General features: G+C 40.3%; 1 protein-coding gene across 1 annotated transcript in view; it reads left to right on the plus strand.

Annotated features, from left to right (window-relative positions):
- LRBA (LPS responsive beige-like anchor protein) overlaps nucleotides 1–22,768 on the plus strand; it is a 621,066-nt gene that overhangs the window by 212,240 nt on the left and 386,058 nt on the right. Inside the window, 1 exon segment of the mRNA XM_025198536.1 lies at nucleotides 5,680–5,744. Coding sequence (XP_025054321.1) covers nucleotides 5,680–5,744 — 65 coding nt within the window.

Consider the following 22,768-nt stretch of genomic DNA (forward strand, 5'->3'; position numbering starts at 1 on the left):
AAGGATGAAGCAGTGGTCAATTTGCTACATTTTTCTCATGAATTTTAAGACTTTAGTCTAATGCTTCAAAAATACTGCTGAGTTGTTGGAGTCTAACTAATGTAAATAAAAAGTAGTTATAGGGGTTATCAAAAGTGGAAGATGCATTTGATATATATGATGAGATATAAAAGACTCCTAGTTGTATAATAATGTGGTAATTTAAAGCATCAGTTACCATGTATCTATAGGGCAGCTTAAGATGTTTACATTTTTATGGTTTAAAAAAACCTTGATTCAACTTATTGTATAACAAAGAAATATTTTGTTCCTTTAATTGAAATATTTGTGAACACTTGCTTCTAAAAAAAGTAACAATGAAATGTTTTAACATTACTTTTGATTGTACACATTCTGTATAAAGTATATACTGGTTTCAAATAACATTTGGATTTTTCTTAACTTTATTTTATCTCTGTCATAAAGGAGATGTTCTTGGAATGTGTGTGATGAAATTACAAAGGAAAAAGCATATGTATTAAACAACATTTTGTAAACTATAATGTTCCTTATACAGTGTGTATGTGGTGGGAGGGGTGGCATCATCCTGTCTGTGCATTTCCTAGATTTAAGTGTAAATTTGAACCAAAACATAGTTCTCCATACTCAAGTATCAACAAGATGGGCAATTTTTGTGTGTGTAAATGAAGGAAATCATTTGGCTTGTTTCATTTGTAAAGAAAAGCCTACTCATGCTCAATCTGTGGCTCTTGAAGGCAACTTTACCTAAGGGAAATGTGTAGTTATACTTGACTTAGATAACCAGAGATCATCTTATTCTTAAGGAAAAAGTAACAAAAAGCAGTGAGCAAGATTAGGACCCATTTATCTCTTATGTGAACTGTTTTTTACAGTCCCAAGGAGTAGCTCTTCTACATGGCAGCAAGGGATTGACAGTTGCCAGTTACCTTGAGGCTGAGAGGCTCTACCCTCCTGCTGGAAATCATGCATTAGGGCAAAGGGAGCCTTTGGCTTGTGTGTTTCTGCCCATCTGTCCACCAAATTTTCTGGGTAGGTTGATCTTTGTGGCTCCAAATTGTTTGGTGGAATCTGTGGTGGATTTCCTAGTGTGCTTTGGCTTTTAGTGCATCTCCTCTTAGAGCTGGACAGGACTTTTCCCACATTATATATAGACATGGTATTAGGGATTTTTGCTGCGTTCAGAGCTCCAGTACCTCTTATTTTATGGAGTGTCTCTTTGTTTTCCATATACTTCCAAATTCATTTGACTCTGCATTTTCTGAGTTATTTTTAGGCATGCATTTTAAAGACTATACTGGCATTTGTGCAACCATAACTTGGCAACTTACATCACTGTAGAAGTGGGGTAGGAGGAGCTAGTCATACTGTGACACCTATGTTGCAAGAGTTGAGATATCCATGTTACTTCATTAATGACTACTGCTCAGCTAAGTCATAAAATAGCATTTTGATGGTTGACATACATTGTAGTTCTTTTAGTTGTATCTAGGTCATTTTTAGTTCGCTTACCAAAACGCTTATGGATTCCATTAAAATGCACGTAAAATAATAATGAGCTAAGAAACTTCCTCATTAGCCAGAGCATTTGAAAAAATATAATGGTAGATGATTTAGCTCTTGCTAGAACCTGTTGTTTCCATTGTAACTACTGCTTGCACTTGGGTCTAGTGTTTCTTTGTTTTCTCCTTCGCTATACATTGTACGGTGATAAAAAAATTACAAGTAGATGGTCTGTTAGAAAGTAAACATTTATAGCCATAGGAACTGATGGGCAATTAGGTACAGCTAGGACAGGTATGAAATTATTGACTTTGTTGATCTGTTCTTACAGTCATTCCTTTTTAAAGTGCTGAAATGTGTTTTGTAGTTATTTAGTTGCATTAGTGGTCGAGTTTGAGGCTTTTAACGTGTTTTTCGTCAACACCTTTGGGAGTTGGATAACTAAGATGTTGATATAATAATGCAGTATGCATAGAGTGTAATTGTTGTAGAGGTGTATGTAGTGTGGTGAAATATAGACTTGATCATGAAAGACTATGACCATTAAGGTTTTCTTTCAACTATTAAAACTAGCTGTAGGGTGCATTCAGCTGTAGCTTAGGAAATTGTTTAGACTAATGCCGCCTTTGATAATTGTCTGTGATATGTAGAAAAATGCTGAGATGCATCATGATAAATGCTTTTTCTTTTCACTTCTGGCAATGTCCATCTTCACCAATTAGATTTTAAAGCATTGTAGTGAGTGCTACTGAAAAAGAAAAAGCCATTGTTAGGATGAAGAAACAGATGGATGTTGTCATAAAACACAATATATCTTTAATTTGCTTTCCTTGAGCTATAGTCCATTATATGTTTTTCCACAAGTTTCATCATATATTAATACATTATTATACAATGTTAAACATTTACTATGTGATTTAAGGTGGAAAAAGCTTTAGAGTTAATTACAGATGTGTTTTTGTTCATTAATAACAACACCCCAAATGGTGCCAGGTATCTCCTAATACAGTGAAGAATACCTACTGAAAGATACTTAGACTAATTTGAAATGGTGTAGTGATGGCAATAAGAAGACAGTAATGAGAGCTGTGGATAGGAAGGTAGGAACAATAACAATGACATTCATAAAACACATGAAGGCTAGTGCATAGTATGATGGAGCAAGGAAAGGTTATTTCAATAAGAAGTTAAATTTAGTTGGTACGTTTATATTATACAATTGCTTAATAATTGATATAAGCTGATGAGGTTGTGCAGCAAATTTTTATTACAGTTTGTGTAGTAACGTATGCAAATTCCACTCGTGCTACTAAAGATTGCTCTAAGCTTAAGTCCTTCAAAACTATAGCAAGTTAGAACAGTTTATAAAGGTAAGCAGTGGCTTGGAGCTTGGAGTAATTGAAATGATGTGAACGTGGATTTCTTCGTCAAGTGGCCATGTATATTCTTTCATTTGTTTTACATGTCTTGTCTTAGACTGGAGTCTTTTTGCCCCAAGCAGTTTCCTTAGAGTAGGACTGTCAAACTTATCTGGCCCTGTAGGCCAGGTGAGTATACCCGAGCTATTTTGCTGGCCAGACCAGGAGCAACCTCCTGCAGAGTGCCCACAGCACTGGGTCCTGAATGAGGCCCTGCACACACCAATCCCCAGAGTTGGTATGGGGTATGTGCTGCCCGTGGTGCGTGAGCTGGACCCAGTGCTGCAGGCAGCCCAGGGGTTCGGTCCAGGGCACTGCGTGCAATCTATGCCCTGAACCCGCTGTGCCACATGCATTGTTAGGTTCAGCCCGCATGTTATGGGCAGCATGTGCCCTGTGCCAGCCCGCAGGGTCACATGCATAGGTCCCAGGGCTCACTGTGCATGTTGCATGCATGGCACATAGTACTGGGGGCCTGCCCAGGGTGATTGCTCTGTATGGTGCCCTGTCCAGCCTGGAACCTGTGCGCAGGGCTGTTGGGTGGAGCGCTACGTAGAGCACATGCCCTGTGCTGTGCAGCACACATGGGCAGTCTAGCCCTTCATGCCACGTACTGGAGTGGCTGGCTGCTGGGCTCCCTGTGCACAAGGACCCCAGGGCTGACACTGGGCATGCACTGCCCACAGCATGTGGGCTGGACCTGGTGCTGCACATGGAGCTTGGGCATGGGCTGCATGCAGTGACCCAGACTGACCTCCTGTGTTGCCTGCAGCTTATTTGGTGGCAGGTCTAGCTTGTGTATTGTATGCAATGTGTAGGGCCAGAGCCTGTCCAGAAACCCACTAGCTGGATTATATGGTTCCACAGGCTGTATGTTTGGCACCCCTAGCTTACAGCCCCACTCCTCCTTGTATCCTGGCCCTGAGGGAATAAATGGTAGTGTACACTTTAGACGCCTCAGTTTCTTTAATGGCCTGTCTAGAGTTGGAGTTTCTTGTATGTCTTAGAAGATTTAAACCTTAGGAAAAAGTCCAAACCAATATTTATTTCCTTTTTCCCCCCCTTTCTTTGTTCTCTAATGTGGCTGCCCTGGGAAGCATGTTCTTTTCTTCTCTGGGCTGCCTGAAGCCCTTCAGCTTCATCCCATGAAGCACTGCCATTTTTGTAGCAGCTATTTTCCCCTACTTCAGTGCAGGTAGGGGAACTTCTTTTTTTTGGATTGGTAGTCTTAAACATAGAGATGTTTTGGGCTTCTTGTTAGGCTCTTCCAGGATGGTCTGATGCCAGCTTCTGACAGTTGGACAGAATGCTGTTTTCGCCTGTGATTTCTATGGCAGTCATTGCACTTAGGATGCAAATAACCTGTTTAGTCATGTTATAGATGGTAACCTTGACAAGTGTTCAGGACACTCATGTTGCAACAAAATGAGAACCCAGCTAAAAATATGTTCTACAAAATGCGCAGTGGAGTTTGAAATCTAAGTACCTTATGTTTTGTCTTGCTTGTTACTTAAAGCAGAAAAAAAACAATGCCAAGCTATTGATTTTTGTGTGATCTAATGTGTAAGCCACTGACTGAAAAAGATGATGTAATTATAATTTGCGTGCTGCTTTAATAAATGAAGTGGCAAAATAAGGTGACTTTTTTTCACCTGCTGACTTGGTCAGGTAGAAAAAATCCTATACTTCAAAATATCCTACTGATCTTAAGAAATCTTCAGAATTTTTCATTTTCTATTGATTTATTATTACTTTTGGTGAGGTGAAAAAGACAAGATAGTAAGGCTGACATGAGTGACCATGGCTTTGAAAAACAAAATAAAACCTAGACATGCTTTTTAATTGTACCAAACAAAAAAATCTTGAAAGCTAGATATGGATATTGGGTAAGCATGTGCAAGACCAGAGCATCTATCTGCCATTAAAAGATTTATTGGCAGAAAAAGAACTCTCTTCCTTCTGTTCATGGAGTGTTTAAAGGTAGCATGTGATACTGGACCAGGTAGCATTCAGTAAAACACGCACTGTGTATAGGGAGAAGTTCTGTTACTCTTAAAGATCCCAGTGGATCTGATGGATATACAGTATGGTGCACTTCTGTTGCACTTCTCTATCAGAAAAGAAGTTCTAATAGAGGAAGATATCTGAAAAGAAAGTGTGTATCCATGATCTAATACTAGAGGACATGAAAATGTAGTAGGGATTTGATAGATGGCCTTATGATTGGGAAGTGAGGAGATGGCATCAGTGTAACTAATATATAGTCAAATTAATTGCTTAAACAGTAAGGAAAACTATAATGAATGTGAAAATGTAGGGCTTAAAATTTAAACTGAAAGAAGTGTAGCAAATACCTGGGCTACATTAACTAATTTTGCTGAAGCAAAACTTAACGACTGGAGGCACTGGCCTGCTTGTTTAATTTGTGTGACATACTTTTATGAGGAAAATAAACAAACTTGGAGTCAAAAGAAGAAGATGCAACAGTCTAAAATTATTTCTGGGAACTTGTGACTCACTTTAAATTAGTGTTGTTTCATTATTTCTTCATAGTAATGGTGGATTCCTTCTAAAATAGCATTCACTGTGATGTTTTAAAATGTAATTGGTGAAGATGGAAGTTGTTGAAAGCACAAAGAAAATGTCTTTATTATAGTCTGATAATTTTGATTAGAAACAGTATATTGTTGTTTCATTTTTTACACAACTCATTTATTCTTCCTTCTCTTCAATTTTATAGGAGTGGCAGAACTCAATACAGAAGAATGCAGGCCTAGCCTTTATTGAACTTGTCAACGAGGGAAGGTAACTATGTCAAAATATTTGGTTCTCTCATTTTACCTTTCTGCACTTTGTGTGAGGCATATGATTTTTAATCTGTAAGTCACTAATACTTTCTCCCACTTATATTACTGACCAGGAGTGTAGGTCTCTTTAGTCAATCGTTATAAGTTTTGCAAACAAGTATTTCATCCCTTTAATACTCTTGGTAGTTTAAATATTTGAATATGTTTTTTATAGAAAGTTCTTCTGGTAAATATATTGCATATACTGCCTCAGCAATGTGTTATAGATTTTCTTTCTTCCTATTTGGACTCATATCATGGACACTATAATTCCTATTAATCCTTTCATTGTAGTTGGGTGAAGTGCAAGTATTTCTAATTTTTATCTCCAAAATGTATATTGTATTCAGCCAACCTTCCACATATTCATTATACAATAGAACAGAAGTGGATAATGTAATATATGACTACAAATGCTTAAAAAAGCTAAACCCTCTTAATGTTATCACCAGGGTTTAATGTTCTATCAATAACTCTATATAAATTACTGAGATTTATTGGAAATGATAGAGCAGGGGACAGGGCTGTGAACTTTAGCGTGCAGACTTGACTCCTCAGAATTATCAATATTTCCTTCGTTAGCAATTGATTAGTAAAGCAGACAAAGAGCAACACTTACTTTCTCTGAAGGCTTCTGAAGAAGCCCTAGTGAGTTAATTGGAGAGCATCATGGCAAGGCATTTTTCTATTAAAAAAAACCTCAAAACTTGAATTTACAACAAAAGCAAGTGAAGAACACAGTAAAAATCAACTTTGTAAGATTAGGATATGTGTTGAAATAATCAGAAAGAAAAGAGGATAAACTTTTTCTGTCAAATGATAGCAAATAATGTAATAGAAAATAATCTTTGAAATATTAAGGAATAGAGATAATAACTATTTAATATTTTTTTCTTTTAAAATTTACAGAGGTTCTCAAAAGTAATGAATCCTTTTATGGTTGAGTTTACTTGGGTTTATGGCTAGAGGAATATAATTCCAAGGTGGATAAGAATGTTCTGCTTCCAGTCTTGATCCCAAGGGCCAAAGAAAAGTAAAGAAGGTGTTCAGTTACTGTGCTAAGATCTACTCTGTAGTTGTTTCTGATTATGTGTCTGACCTTCCTTGACCTCATTTATAGAGTGCCTGCCATAAATTTGACCCTTGATTAATGTTTTATTAGTATAGATAACATGGAACTCCTCTACACACACAAACAACCACGTTAGATTCAGCTGGGTAAGATGGGTATCATTAAGAAATCAGTTATTGAGTCATAGTTGTAAGTAACATTCACCAAAAAGATCCTGTCATCATCTAAATCAGATTTTCAGAGATCATGCCATCTGTAAAGATATTCAGTTGACTGTTTTCTTTTAAAAACTTATTACCTTTTTTTGAACACAGATGGGAACCCCATATAAATTACATGAGTAATTTATGGCCTAGACTTTGTAGAATTGGTTGAGCTATGGTCGTGGACAAATTATCTTTCAAAAACTAGAAAACATGGCTTTTGTTAGTAGAAAATATCTAAATCAAGTATTTGTTACTTCATTTCATGCCTGACTCAAGTGATACAGTTGTTCTATAAACTGGGAATCCCATCCTCAACAGATGAGAAGAAGCAATTTGTAAAAATGTGTCCTTTTATTCTCTCTTTCATTTGTATCTAGACTATTAGCATGCTTAACTTGCTTTTTCTAAGTTAATGGTAGTGTTGGAGTGATGGTGTCCAGGAAGTGTGAGAAGCAAAGATTGGTTTGGGTTATATCTCTACTGGACCAGCTGCATAATTGGGACAAATTTAAAAAAAACTTTTGGACACAAAGTAACCTTCCTCAATCCTTCCCCTGACCTCAGTCTGGAGAAAAGGGTACCTTGTGCTTGGAAGTTTGTCTAAAATTCCTCCCAACCATGAAGTTGGCCCAATAAAAGATATCACCAGAAAAAATCCTAAATCAGTTTATGTATTTTTTCCAAAACTTTTTATCTCGGCAACCCTAAAAATTAAACCAATTAAAATGGGGTGGGAGGAGGCATAAAACTTCATGGAATTAAAAGCAATAGGCGTTTTCTGTCTCAGACATCATCCAGTCCATCACCCTTCCACTATTGTTGTTTTCAAAGTACAACAAAATACATTTTTCAGTGTCTTGTATTATCTTTAGCAATTGCAACTCATGGTAACTTACTTTATTTCTTTTTGAAGGCCATTTTACTCTTTTTAGAAATAGTGTACTGGAATTTTTGCTGCATTTCCATAACCATTTGAAACAGGAACTTTTGTGTAATGGACCCACTATCTTTGTTTTGCTATAGGCACCCTGAATGTATACATTAGCTTTTCGTTGTGCTATAAGAGTGTATATAGTGCCACAAACATAACATGTCTCACAGCATATACTTTTTAAATTTTCTCTTTAAAATTTGTTGTTTTTTTTTAACCAAGGAAAAATTGCAGAAGAGTAATAGAGGGTAGAGTCACAAAAAAAAAAAAGGCAAAAATATTTAGGGTATTTCTGAGTCTTGCAATATCATGAGTGTGGGGTAAGTTTCTTAGGGTTCAAGCTGTTAGAACCAGCTTATTACTCAAAGCCCCAGTTTTCATTTAAAACAGATGTAAATTTTTAGTTCTCACTGTTGCAAAGAAAAATTTGAAATTGTGAATATTTAGTAAAAGTATCTGTCTTTTAAATGCTATTTTTCATGTTTCGTGTCAGTTCTGTAAGGCAATTTAAAAAACAGTATTTTTGAAAAAGGATCTCATGATTTTGAAGGCAGTGAACTTTTGGGAACCATGTTCCAATGCTGAAAAGAAACAATAAATACTCATGAATAAGGACCTACCAAATTTGCTATTTTGTGATTTTTACAGAAACTGTGGACTTGGTAGGTCCCACAGGAAAAAGCTGGTCCCTGCAAAAAAACATAGGACTATGAAAAAGCTAGAAAATACCCAGCGGGGGGGTGAGCTACAAATAGAGGCAGAAAGCCCTGGCATCCTGAAGCACAGGGAGGAGGGAAAAGGGGGGAATTTTCACAACAGAATGTGGCGCCACTCACACCTCTGATTGGCTGAGGGCCCCAGAAGTCCTGCCCTTCCCCAGAGATTGACAGATGGTCATCTGTCAATCTCTGGGGGAGGGAGGGGCAGGATTTTCAGGGCCCCATAGCCAATTGGAGGCATGGGGTGGGGGGGCCTTGCTGTGCTCCACCACGAAAATGGCAATACATGCCCCACACAAACCGCAAAATCAAGGGGCAGCCCCCACAAATTTTGGTAGGTCCCTACTTGTGAAATAAGAGCACTCCTTTGACTGCAGTTGATTCTAAAAGAGCATATTGTGGTTGTCATGCCTATCTGATTTATTTCTAAGGCTGATAATGTGCATGTATAATAATAGTTATCCAGTGTTTTGTAATTATGACAGATCTATTTCTGACCGGAAAGGGGAGGGCAATGTATGTGACTGGCTGCCTTCTAGCTGATAGCTGCAATTTAATATGGCAATTGTAGGGAAGGAACTTGACCCAGGACCTAAAGGTCAGCAGTCATGATTTCTTTGGAGGAGTAAAACTGAGAATATTTTCTTAAACTATAACTGACATTGATGATATCTGGGAAATTGGTTCCCTGTATTTTCAAATTGTGTGTTCAGTTGATAAATGTTGACATATTTAAATCTTTGCAAGGTATTTGATTTAGCCTTTTATGACATTCTCATCAAAAGAAATTAGCAAAATCAATGTTGCCTATACGGAATGGATTAAAATGGGTTTACTGGTGGACCTCTGCTGTTTAGGCTGTTGCATGGTGAGCCAAGGTGACTTCAGCTAAATGGAAGGCGGGAAGGGTGCAGGGAGAAAGAAGCCAAGAAGCTTGAGCGCTTTTTTTAATAAAGAAAAAAAATCAGTATTTAATTAATTCTCATGCTAGACACAAGGCACTTTTTATTCCACTATAACTAATCACCTTTACCATCCAAAATATGAGTTAGACACTTGCAGCAGTATATGCCAGGCTGGGATTCTGGCACTCTGTCATATATTTTCTTTTGCCCCAAGTGTCTAGTCGAAGAGATGGGTATGTTCTACTTTCAGGATTGATTCCCTGTGGACTTTTGGAAATGCCTGTTTCTTTTGTGACCTTTAGCATAAAGTAATTTTTCCCCCATTGTTTCTTTTTTTTTCTTTTTTTCTTTTTCTTTTTTTTGTCCCATCTTGTAGAATGTTTATGTCTACATGAGTGCTGATCACTGACATATTTTAGTTTTAGGGAGTGGCCTTCACCTTGAGGTTGTCCTAAATTAGTAAATTTATTCCACAAAGCTTCTATTTCCAGCTCCTCTTCTCTGAAAAAAAATTAATTTCTCCTCCTTGGTACTTCTACCATCTGCTCTGTATCTCACTCTTCTAATTTTTCCTGAATTTTCTCAAAGGGATCATGGTCCACTTAAAAGATACAAAGTTTTTCCCTGCTTGACCACTGATTTAATAACCATGCAAGTTGCTGGGTTTTCAATTAGTAAGTTAGTTAGGATGAGAAATTCTTCACTTAAACACAAATTGTCATTGAGATCAGTCTTTTGTCATTTGCCTGCTATATTGCTGGCTTCGTATGCCAAGAAGTGTGATATACCCTCTGGTTTTTTGTATACAGAGGACTTTTTTTTTCTTAGTTTTCTCTTGATCTTAATCTTTCATAGGAATTTGTTGACTATTGATTAGGGGTCCATGACACTTCTGTATCAAGTAGTGCTTTTATCACTTTGACATTCAGGGTAATAGAGCCTGTTTTGGCACCCTCTCTCTCTTGCAAGCAGAGGTTGTAGGGGAAGTGAGATAAATTAGTAGCCCATGATTATTTTTTCTTTTTTTTATAGGGCACAAAGTTCAGAATTTTCCTGTCTGATTGCAGCAATATCTAATCAATGGCACCTTTTCCTTATTGACTGGTTTTGTTTTTGTTTTTTTTTGTCATTTCCAGTGTTAACTTAATGTTTTAATTAATTTTTCTTGTGTCTACTTCATATTCCCAGTCTTAAGAAGACTTAAGAAGACTTGGAGCAGTCTTTTATAGTGGTGTTGCCTGGATTCCCAAATATAATATTTTCTCACATACAACATACCATTTTTTCCCCCAAAAAACAGCTGCTGGAAATTGCAGTGTGCATTATATGTAAGGGCAGTTTCTGCTTTATACTGTGCCAAAGCAAAAGTAAAGTCTGTGCATAATCCACAGGGAGCAGAACAGCAAGCTCAGCTCCATAGCTGCTGATACTGAATTAGTTACTACTAGAAATATCTTTTTTCATCATTCTGACTTTCAAAACCAACTGTATATCTTATTCTAGGGTGCTGTTTGTGAGAAAATAGGGTACAATTCTGCCAACTTTGCCACATCTATTCTGGTCTTAAGTTGTTTCATTTTTATGTACTGACTTTCTTTCTCAGTACAGTAAAACCTCATTAATTCAAAATGCAGGAGACCAAAAATACCAACTTTGAAATATTATAATACTACACGACACTGGGGGCACTAACAGAGGTGACACTGTCATGTGATCAGCCCCCTGAAAGCACCTATAGCCATGTCCTGACAGAAGTACGTGACTACAGAGCGCTTTAAACATGCCTGATTGCACAACAATGTGAACCTTGTTGCATGAAGGTTCAAATGAAAGCATTCCAAGGTGGAGCACTTTCATTAACTTCTGTCAGTGTGCACTGGAAACAGGGCTGGGATGATACAGCTTCACAGAAACTATGAATTTGTATATGGTTAATATAAGACAAAGGTCAAACAGACCACAATAAACTTCTTTAAGAAACTGTGAGAGAGATTATACAGATACTGTACACTGGTCTTGTGTAATAAATACAGGGTGCTGGCAGATGTGCAGCTCCCTGCTGTAACTCATAGCGCTTCACAGAAAGTACCAGCAACCCCCCAACCCAAAAGATGGTCCCCAGTACTGTCTTCAAAATTGGAGGGAGAGAAGGGAGCTCAGGTTGGAGTTTGCCCAGCTTGTGCTGGAGGAGGGGGCAGGTGGACTGGAGACCGCCCCCCCACTCCCTCTCCAAGGTTGGGGCTCCAGTTCATCCACCCTAGCCTCCAGTGCAGGCTGGGCAAACCCCAACCTGAGCTCCTTCCTCTCCCTTCTTCCCCCTCCTATCCTGAAGACAGTGCTGGAGCTGGGAGGGGGTATAGGGCGGGGCTAGGGGAGAGAGGCAGTGGAGATGCAGCTGGCTCCAAAGTGGACCTCGCCCCAGGCAGAGAACAGAGAGCATCTGTTTGGTTGCAGGGGGGGGGGTTGCTGTAACTCATGGCACTTTCTGTAAAGTGCCATGAGTTATAGCAGGGAGCTGTACATCTGTCAGCACCCTGTATTTATTATACAAAACCACTGTACAGTTTCTTCAAGAAAAAGTTTTTGTGGTCTGTTTGACCATTGTCTTAAATTAACCATGTACAAATTCATTAATTTCTTTTTTTCATGAATCCCTCATCCATGGCAGCAGCATTGCTTTTCAGTATGGAATTGAGGACTGCAAGCACTGTTTAGGCCTCCTTCTGTAGCACATGGCCTGGTAGAGGCAGCATACACAGTACTGGCAGTGAGCACAGGGCAAGTAGGGCTGTGTTAGTACAGCCCTCGCTTGCCTGTTGCTGATGCAAATGTCCAATAGGCCCCTGGATTCTGCAGCACACGCGGTCACTGCTAGCCATGCCTCCAAATTCCCTTGACTACTAGTAGCCCAGCAGACTGAATAGTACAGCTCTGCGGGCAAGATCAGGCCTGCAGGCTATATGTTTGACACCCCTACTCAACATGATGGCTCTGATCACTTCTGGTTCCACATAATTCACACACACAGGAGATTTGATTTAAATTGGGTCTCCATTTCTCTCTCACTTTTTCACTGACAATTCAGAAGTTGTTGGAAAAGGATGCTTAAATTGAGAACATTCTCCTTTGACTTTTGAGAATGGTGTTCTTCTGCCAAGACCAGTTTCAAACATACCCTGATATAGGTCTGAAAATATTTGTGGGACAGCAATTTGATAGATGGCTTTTTAGGAAGAAGCCGTGTAGTGGTTGGAAGCTAGATAACTTTTGACTAGAAATAAGGTGCATACTTTTAACAAGGGCAGTAATTAACCGTTGAAACATTCATAGCTCTGCCTAGATATTAAAGACCTCGTATAGGCAAGATTTCAATACATGACCTGAATATCTTTCTGAAAAACATGCTCTAGCTAATGGACCTGATGTAGAAATAACTGAACAGTCATATGTGAGGGGCAGCTTAAATTATAATGATTCTTTCTGGCCTTAAAATTAGTCTGTTAATTATTAAGTAAATCTGATATTTCTTTGATAAATGTAATAATTGTTAGACTAAAAGAAAACAATTTTCCCTCTACAAGTAATTTCTTAACAACCACTCTAATATTTGGCTTAGTTGGTATGGTGTGTAAATATATAAAAATGAAGATAAAGATGACAAATATAGTACTAATGTTGAAACAACGAGAACTTGTGTCTGCATAATGGTCTGCCCAGTTGACACAAATGCAAAGGTAAAGAAGTGATGTTTCTTTTGGAAGGTGGTGGGTTATTCTTGGAGCAAAAGATTGCATTCAAATAAAGTTAATACTGTTAAATCAAATGGGAAAGAGAAACTAAATCCAACATTTTCAAAATTAAGTGTTTAAAAATAGATCCTTAAATCTTTTAGGTGTCTAAATATGTCAGTGTTTTGACTTAGAAAGATGCTGAGAAATTGCAGCTATCTTCTGATGTTTTCTTTTTTTGTTTCTTTTAATGAGAGCTGTCACTCCTGGTCACTTTTGGCAGATTATGCTGCTTCTATGTAGATATATAACATATGGGTTAATTTGGCCAACTTACGTGTTAATATTTTAGCCATACTTTTGAAGACTAGAGCAGCTGTCTGATAAGAGAAAATGCAAAGAAAAAACTAAGTTATGATAGAACCTTATAGATTCATATAAGTTAGGGGCTGAAAGGGACCCCATAGATCATCAGGTCCAGCCCCGTGCTCAAGGCAGGAAAGACTGCTGAGGTCAGATGACCCCAGCGAGATGTGCATCCAGTTGTCTTTTGAAGATCCCCAGAGAAGGTGATTGTACCACCTCTGTGGGGAGTCTATTCCAGATTCTGGACACATGAACCACAAAGAAGTTTCTCCTAATGGGTAATCTGAAGCAATCCTATATCAGTTTATGACCATTATTCCTAGTCTTCCCCTGGAGTGCCTTAATAAACAGGTGTTCTCCTAGCCCCTGATGTTCACTCCTTATATACTTAAAGTTTGCCACCAAGTCCCCTGTGAGTCTTCTCTTCTCCAGGCTGAACAGTCCCAAGTCCTTCAGCCTCTCCTCATATGGTCTGTTCTCAGACCTCTAATCATTCGTGTGGCCCTCCTTTGGACTCTTTCCAGCTTCTCCACATCCCTCTTGAACTGCAGCACCCAGAACTGGATGCAGTATTCCAGCTGCAGCCTCATCAGTGCTGAGTAGAGTGAGATGATGACATCCTTGGTTTTGCTTGTGATGCATCAGTTGATGCATGCCAGAGTGTTGTTTGCTTTGCCAGCTATAACATTGCACTGGTGGCTCACATTCATTTTATGGTTGACCGTAAGTATGTTGTGGGTTATTTCTCCCCAGGTGGAGCAATATTTACATTTCTCCATGTTAAACATCATCAGGTTTAGATCCGCCCACTTTACAAGCCTGTTCAGGACAGCCTGTATCCTCAACCTGTCTTCCAGCCTGCCTGCACTTCCCCATAGCTTGGTGTCATCCGCAAACTTTACCAGTATGCTTTCCACACCTGTGTCCAAATAGTTGATGAAAATGTTGAAAAGCACTGGTGTGAGTACTGAGCCTTGAGGGACACCACTGGTCACTTTTCACCACGTTGACTCAGTTTTGCCTATTAACACTCTCTGGGTCCAAGCTTGGCGCCAGTTTCCTAGCCACCGGCCCGTTAAGTTGTTGAGGCCACACCTTGCTGATTTTACCATGAGGACATCATGGGAGACCAAGTCAAAGGCCTTTTTGAAATCCAAGTATATGACGTCAACCTCATCTCACTTATCCAGGTGGTGAGTTACCTGATCATAGAAGGGCATGAGGATGAGCAGGCATGACCTGCCTGCAACAAAGCCGTGTTGGTGGTCATATAGAATACTGCTTTCTGTTAGCCTGTCAATGATGGTTTCTTTGATAATTTATTCCAGTGTTTCTCCAGGGATTGAGGTCAGACTAATCAGCCTATAATTCCCTGTGCCCTCATTCCTTCCTTTATTGAAGATAGGTACCACATTGGCCCTCTTCCAGTCTTCTGGAACCTCACCCAAGCACCATGAGTTCTCTTTGTCATTGGTCGTGCGATGACGTTGGCCAGTTTTTCCAGTACTCTAGGGTGTAGTTCATCAGGACCTGTTAACTTGTAAATATCTAGCCTTTTTAGGTATTCCCTCTCAAGATCTGAGCTGATTATAGGTGGATGATCACCCCCACTTTGTCCATCCAGCTTTCTGTCTGGCAAGTTAATGTCCTTCGTCTGGTGGAATGCTGATTCGAAGTATTCATTTAGGAGTTCGGTTTTCTCCTGAGTGTCGGTTGTCAGCTGTCCCGTTGCATTCTGTAGGGGTGCTACATTTCCCATATTTTTTCCTGCTTCCTACATATCTAAAGAAGGACTTTTTATTGTCTTGGATTATCTTTGCCATTTTGTATTTGGTTTATGCCTTAGCTTTTCTAATCCAATCCCTACAGGTGGGGGCCATACCTGTGTACTCCTCCTTGGGGGTAGTTTCTAGCTTCCATCTCTTATAAGCTTCTCTTTTTGTTTTCAAGAGATCCATGGTCTCTCTATTGAGCCGGGGGGGTCTTCTGGCCCTTGTACTACTTTTTTTATGAATAGGAATAGATCTGCTTTGTGCTCCAAGGATCGTATCCTTGCGGAATGACCACTCTTCTTGGACTCCCTCCCCATTGGACCTTGTTCTAACAGGACCTCTCCCACCAATCTCCTAAGCTTGTAGAAGTCAGCTTTCCTAAAGTCAAGGACTTCTACCATACTGACTGATTTTCCTACCTTACAATGGATGGTGAAAGTGATCGTTTCGTGGTCACAGTCACCTAGATTACTGTCAATCCTTAGGTTACTCACTAGATCATCCCCTTTGGCCAAAACCAAATCCAGGAGTGCCTTTCCCCTGGTTGGCCAATACACTTGAGTCAAATAGAGCTCCTCAGTGCAAGTGAGGAAGCTAGGTGACCACTCAAATCTAGCTGAGTGCTCTTCCCATGAGTTGTCAGGGTAATTGAAGTCACCCATGTCAACTATGTTCCAAGAGCATGCAGCCTCTGCTAGTTCTCTGGAGAATTCCAGATCAAGCTCCTCCTTTTGGTTTGGAGGTCTGTAATGTACTCCTACTGTCAAGTGCCCTTTGCCCCACCCTCCCTGCATCTTAACCCAGAGGGTCTCAAGTGTTCCTTCTGTTGTGCCTATCTTGGCTTCCAGGGATAAGTACTGCTCCTTCACATAGAGAGCAATACCTCCACCCTTCTTCCCTATGCAATCCCTCCTATATAAGGTATAGCTCTCTATACCTGTGGTCTAATCATGGGTGCAGTCCCACCAGGTCTCTATTATCCCAATAAGATCGTATTCTTTAGTGGTTAGCAGGAGGGCCAGTTCTTCCTGCTTGCTCCCCATGCTCCTTGCATTTGTGTACAAGCATGCAAGTCTATCTGTGGAGACCCTCAATTTCCTGTTCCGCTGAGGAGAGTCTGGTCCTTCGGCCCAAGTCAGTGTTCTTCCTAGTGCTTTCCATTTTACTGTTTTCCTGCTTGTCAGTTTATGAACTTGTTCTAATAGTTTTCCACCTGTCCCCTGACGATCTCATTTTAAGCCCTTTCCAGGAGGTCCTCTAGTCTAGTCGAAAAAAGTGTCTTTCCCTTCAGCATGAGGTGGATGCTGTCCCTTCCCAGCAAGCTGATGTCTTTAAAGTGCATCCTGTGATTGAAAAATCCAAAGCTCTCACAGTAGCACCAACACCGGAGTCTTCTGCTCACTTCTTTGGTGCATTTATCCCTCCTGTGCTGGTGGCTTGTAACTGGGAGGGCCGAGGAGAAAACTATCTGCACCCCTGACCCTTTGAACGCAGCCCCCAGAGCCCTGTAGTCACTTGTGATCCAGCCAGGATTGTTTCTGGCCTTGTTACTTGTTCCCACATGGATGAAGAGCGTAGGGTAGCGGTCAGAATGCCGAACAAGTTTAGGGATTCGTGCTGCCACATCCCGGATATGTGTCTCTGGGTGGTAGATTTTTTTCTCTGTCCCCCTTGAGAGAGAGTTGCCCACAACGACCACCCTGAGTTTCTTCTTTGGGATGCAAGATAGCTGCCTTCATTCCTCAGGCACCAGTGCTTCTGCTGGTGGCTCTGCTGGTGTCGTGAGGAATGCATACCTATTGTGTGGTTTGAGGTGGGGAGTAATCCTGGGGCTGCGTGTCTTGGGACCAGAGATGACAGTCTTCCAGTCAGCCCCTGGTTGGGCTTCTCGGTTGATCTTCCTGTTGTTCATCCTCGTATCTTTAGCCATCCTTTTAGAAACTATATAAATTTGGTTTTGAGGAAAATAAATCCTAAATATACAGTGCTCAAGTACTTAGAAAAAAGTTGTTTAAAACTCAAGTGAGGCATTAAAAATTGTTACTTATATTCCTTTCTTTGGAGGTAGTAATAACATGCAGTTGTCATCTGATAAACCCCAAAGTGTTGTTTCAGCTCATAATAAAACAACAAATACATTGAAGTGCAGATAGTTTGTCCTGTCATTTTTCTTTATATTTAACTCCAATGGTTGTCTTCAGGAATTTGTAATTTAAGGAATTATGTACTTTATTTAAAAAAATGTAAACATTCTTTCTGGCTGATTTTGACATGTAGTTTTATAACAACAGATTTAGCAATGGCTATTCAACCTATAATTAGGGATCTACAAATCATATTTTCCAGGGAAAACAGGAAATCCCCTGCTTTCCCTGAAGAACAGGAAAAGTACAGGGTCTCCCAGCCAGGTTTGGTGATTGTGCTAATTAGCATGCTGATTAATCCAGTCACTAGACAGTGAGGGAGACCAGGATGATTCAAAGAGACACAACACACAGTACAGTGAGGCTGACTGCTGCACTTAAGGTCAGGATGAGTGGGAAGATAGCCCTCAAAGCAAAGCACATTTCTGCCATGGATCATGTGAAGCAGTACCCTGAAGGCATTCTTCATGAAGATGGTGGACAATTGTTCTGTTTGAAAGTCTTCAGGTTTCCATCTACCAAGCATGTAGCAAGGTGTTGGATTTGATTAGCTCAGTGAAAGGCAAGGCTTCAGAACAGCCGACCATCTGTGTTGGGAGAACAAGCAAAGAAAAGAGGTGTTCTAGGCAAATTCCACCAATTCTACAGGTACGATCCAGCTCACCCCCAGTGGTTCAGGCAACCAGCAGCCTTGTTCCTCAGTGCTGTGAGGATTTTTGATCCCAATCAGGTAGCTGTTGTGGGTTTTGAGCCCTGGCTGGGGTAAAGAGCAGGACTCTGAACTTGCTGTTTACGTGAACTTTGTGAAGGAATGCCAGAAGCCCATGCCTGTCATTGTGTTTTGGGAGACTGTCTGACTGGTTCCTAAATCTTTATGCCTTGGCAAAATGCTGCCTTACCATCCCAACCAACTCTGTGGACCCAGAGTGTGCCATTTTTGTTTATGGACAAACCGGCCCTGTGCTACAGTGGGCCATTGTCAGGGAGTTTACTCATTCATTGAGGTTGCTTATGTACGTGTAAGACAATGAAAGTTAAATACTGTTGATTCTCTTGTGTTCCTGTTTGCTATTGTTAGGCAATAAAAGTTAAGCACTTTAATGAGCTGTGAATGTGCTTTTATTTAGGGTAGTGATGCGGGGAGGTGGAGGGAACTGGATGGTCAAGCAGGGCTGCGGTGTTAAGACAGCCTGGGACCCTGGGGATAGGGTTGCCAACTCTGTTTTAGTTTATTCCAGGAGGTTTCTGGAATGCCAGCGTACCCACAACACAACGCAAACACGACTGTGTGCTTGTGTATGTCAGTTACAGATTACAGTGCATAGACTTTGTCTGGATGACAAATGAACATTACTATTACATTTTAAAAACCTACTAGATTACTGTATAAATTGGACTCGGCATTTAATACTCATTTTAATGAATGCCCTATCATTTTTCTCCTTGGTGACTCTCAGCAGTTTCCTGGAGATTTATATCTAATTCCTGGAGACTCCAGGGCAATCCTGGAGAGTTGACAACTCTACCTGGGGAACGTGGCTATGCTCAGTGGGAGAGGGGAAATGGGAGCAAATTGTGCAGACCCAGGAAGGTTAAACTGAAGTGGCAGAAGCTTGGGGGGGAGGAATTGGGACCCCAGCACTTGTTCTATAGTGGTCGCCTGTCCCACAGTCGTCCCCCCTCCAGAGGCTCCTGCCATTTCAGATTGTCCCTCCACTCCGAGCAGGATTTTTTTTCTTCTTTAGTGGCTGTTTTTGGGTGCTGAACACACCTGTGGCTGCCAGCGGGGAGAGAGAAATGAAAGCGGTGAAGGTTGGGCTGTCAACCAGTGAGCAGTGCGAGAGGAAGTGGGAAAAAAATAGTGGCCACTGGCATGAAAAGCTTCTGAAATTGGTGACCACCAGCATATGGATACCTGAAAGCTAGTGTGATTTAAGTGGATGCCTACCTATAATAAATTGGGATTTTTTCTTTTTAGCCTTAGGTATGTATTTTTATTTCTTTTGTTAACGAAACAGTATTTCATAAGAAATTCATTCAAATAATGAATGAATGCCCTAGGTGTTCCTGGGTATCAGTAAAATTGTATTTATGCAACCAGTTTACTCAGTTTAGTATCATAAAAGCACTATGTTTAGATTAGGTTTAGTGTGTTTTTAAAAATCTGATGACATGGAACTATAACATGTAGTTACCACAGGCCTAAGGCTTGTTCTAAACATTTAGTGGGTCTTACTTCTGATTTTAATAATTTTTTGATACCTTCAGTCTGATAGAGGACACCATTTCTGTTTGAATTAACATATTGTTTCCTGTAAATTGTATGTCACCTTTGCAGATATGGTCAGAGCCTTCTAGTACAGAATAATGCACTTGATCACTTAATATTTCAGTTGGTAGCAAAAAGGAAAACCTATATCGAAAATTGGTAATTTACTGTGTAGACTGCTTTCTGCAAAAGAATGCAGGTAGACCTTGTAAAGAATGACCTGCATTTTTCTTAGTCTGTTCATGTTAACAATTGGAATAGCTATTGACAAGATGAATAAAGATAATAGCCTAGTATACAGCTATGCTAAATGTAATTGTTAAATATATCGAGATTTACAATTCCTTAATTTAATTAGAGTTACTAATGGCAATTATGAATTGTAAGCCTTGATCCTGAAACTGCATAAAGATTATTTTTCCAGTGATGTGGGAGTGGAAAGTTTGCTTTATTTATTTATTTGCCTATGTTCTTTTTAAACTGTTTGTCATTGTTTTATGTATTCATTTTTTCTTTTGTTTTTGATGTTTCTGCAATTATCTTCCTTACTGAAATGTTCGTTGCTTAGCAAACAGTACTTTTCTTGTGAATTGGTGGTGGAAAATTAACATGACTGGCTTTGTTTAATAATTTTCAACTTGAGGTATATAGAGCATTTGTTAACCAAAAGAATTGAAAGCGCAGTATAATCTGCCAATATTACTTGCATGTTAACATCTAAGTTAACTGCTACATAACTGCTGACAGGAGCACAAACGCTCTTGTAAGGTCCACTAGAGAAGAGAGAAGGGATCTTTTTTGTGGGGGAGGAGGTAGATTCTTTAAGGAAACGTTGTATGTGCTTCTAGAGCTGAAGTTCCATGGGTACAACAGCCAATTCTTGGTAGAAACTGTGGAGGTTGTAGTGCTTAGCAAATATGCAGGAGTCATGAAGATGAGGCAGAACAAATGTATTATGTGCACTGACAGTTGGGCCTCTGCCAAATATTACACTTAAGATGTGATTTAACCAGTGAATCACCGCTTAAGTTGTGACCCAGCCACGTGTGTGATAAAATGAGGACTAAACCGCAGTTACTACATGTGTTTTGTGGAATAATTTTGTGCGTCGTTCCTATCGCACAATTAATTGAATGTGTGGCTAGGTGCTCTCCTGTGTCTGGGAGCCCTGTCAGTCAATGGGGCCTGCAGCTACAGGGGCACCCCATGTGCTCCTGCAGCTGTGAACCCACAAGAGCTAGGGATTGCAGCTGCAGGAGTGCATGCAGCACTTGTACAGCTGTGAACCCCATAAGCTGTGGACTTGCAGCTGTGGGAGCTTGCTACTTACCTCTGCAGGGGGAGCCCAGCATTGTGACTCCAGGCTCCCCCTGCACTAGCAATAAAGCATGGTTGGATCTGATACTGGATCCCACAGTCATGTGTCTTGCTGTGCACGTTTGGCATGGCAGGAAGCATTATTGCGTGGAACACATATCTGGTCCTATCATGCCTTCCTCCTCTTCCCATTTTCAGGAATATCTGAACCATCAGTATATTCTGGTGCACAGCATCCATTAGGACTACTCATAGGTATAAAAGGGGGAGAGACTCCCAAGCATCTGTCAGTTCTTCTGAATGTGTAATGAACTCAGCGTGACCACAGCTCCCCATAAAAATACTTTCCTTATAGGTTTGTTTTTCTTTTCTGCTATACCAGGAGAGACTAAAAAGGCTAGGATGCTTCCGTTTGTAATGGAGAAGGTTAAGGGGGGATATAATAGAGGTCTATAAAATCATGAAGGGTGTGGACAAAGTGTGTTGGAAACTGTTATTCACCAAGTCTCTAGAACTAGGGAACATCCACTGAAATGAGCTCGGAGATGGGTTTAAAATTAACAAGGGAAAGTACTTTGTTACGCTGTATGTAGTTATCTTCTGGAAGTCAGAGAGGGTGTATGAACAGGGGGTCTGTTGTTCTGGGTATACCCTGTTCATATGCTCTCTTTCTAAAGAAGGGGGTGTTACACATCCAGCCTGCAGGCTGGATTTGGCCCAAAGAATCTCTTCATCCAGCCTGCCAGGCAACCAGTGGGCCACCAGAGGTTGGTGGGCAAGGCCTGCCACAGAATTCAGGGCCCTTTGGCTTGGCTTGTCACTGCTATCCCCAGTAGACACCTTTCCCCCCCCCCAGTTTGGACCCACCACTGCCACTGGACCCCTTGTTGCTGCCAGACCTGTCTCCGCCAGATCAAGTGCCACTCTAGTGCCCATGGTGACCACTGCCATGTCCTGGGTGCAACTGCCTGTGAGGGGCCCCAGGTGAGTTTGAGACCTCTACTCTAAACTTTTTATTAGTTCTAGTGTCAGAACAAGGATACTGAGCAAGATGGATCATTGGTCTGACCCAGTATGGCACTTATATTTGGAAAAATAGAACATAAGAGCAGTTTTTATTGTTGTTTAATCCATTCATAGCATCTGACAGAGTAGGTTATTACCTATGAAAGCATGCATGTCTCTGAATGAGTTAGTCTCTAAGTCCCCTATCAAACATTACATTCATCGCATGTCATATGCAGGAATTGTGCAACAAATTGTAACATGCCAACTGGCCACATGTTAGGTCTACTGCAGGATATTTCTGCACTGTTTCAATGAGCAACTTCTTTGGGTCTTATCTGCTATTTTTATCCAGGAATAAACTTGTTTAAAACATCAGGCATGTTATGATTTGCCATGTTATACTTGCATATAATGTATGGCAAATGTTGTGTCTGCCTGCAGCCTACCCTACCTTACTGCCTATTTTGTGTTAGCTGGCTTTCTTTCAGTTTAGCAAGAAGTGATGCTGGTCCTACATCAGTCCTTACAGAGTTTGTCTCATTCCTG

This window comes from Alligator sinensis, unplaced genomic scaffold (genome assembly GCF_000455745.1).
Source record: "Alligator sinensis unplaced genomic scaffold, ASM45574v1 scaffold169_1, whole genome shotgun sequence".
In the NCBI taxonomy this organism is placed as follows: Eukaryota; Metazoa; Chordata; order Crocodylia; family Alligatoridae; genus Alligator; species Alligator sinensis.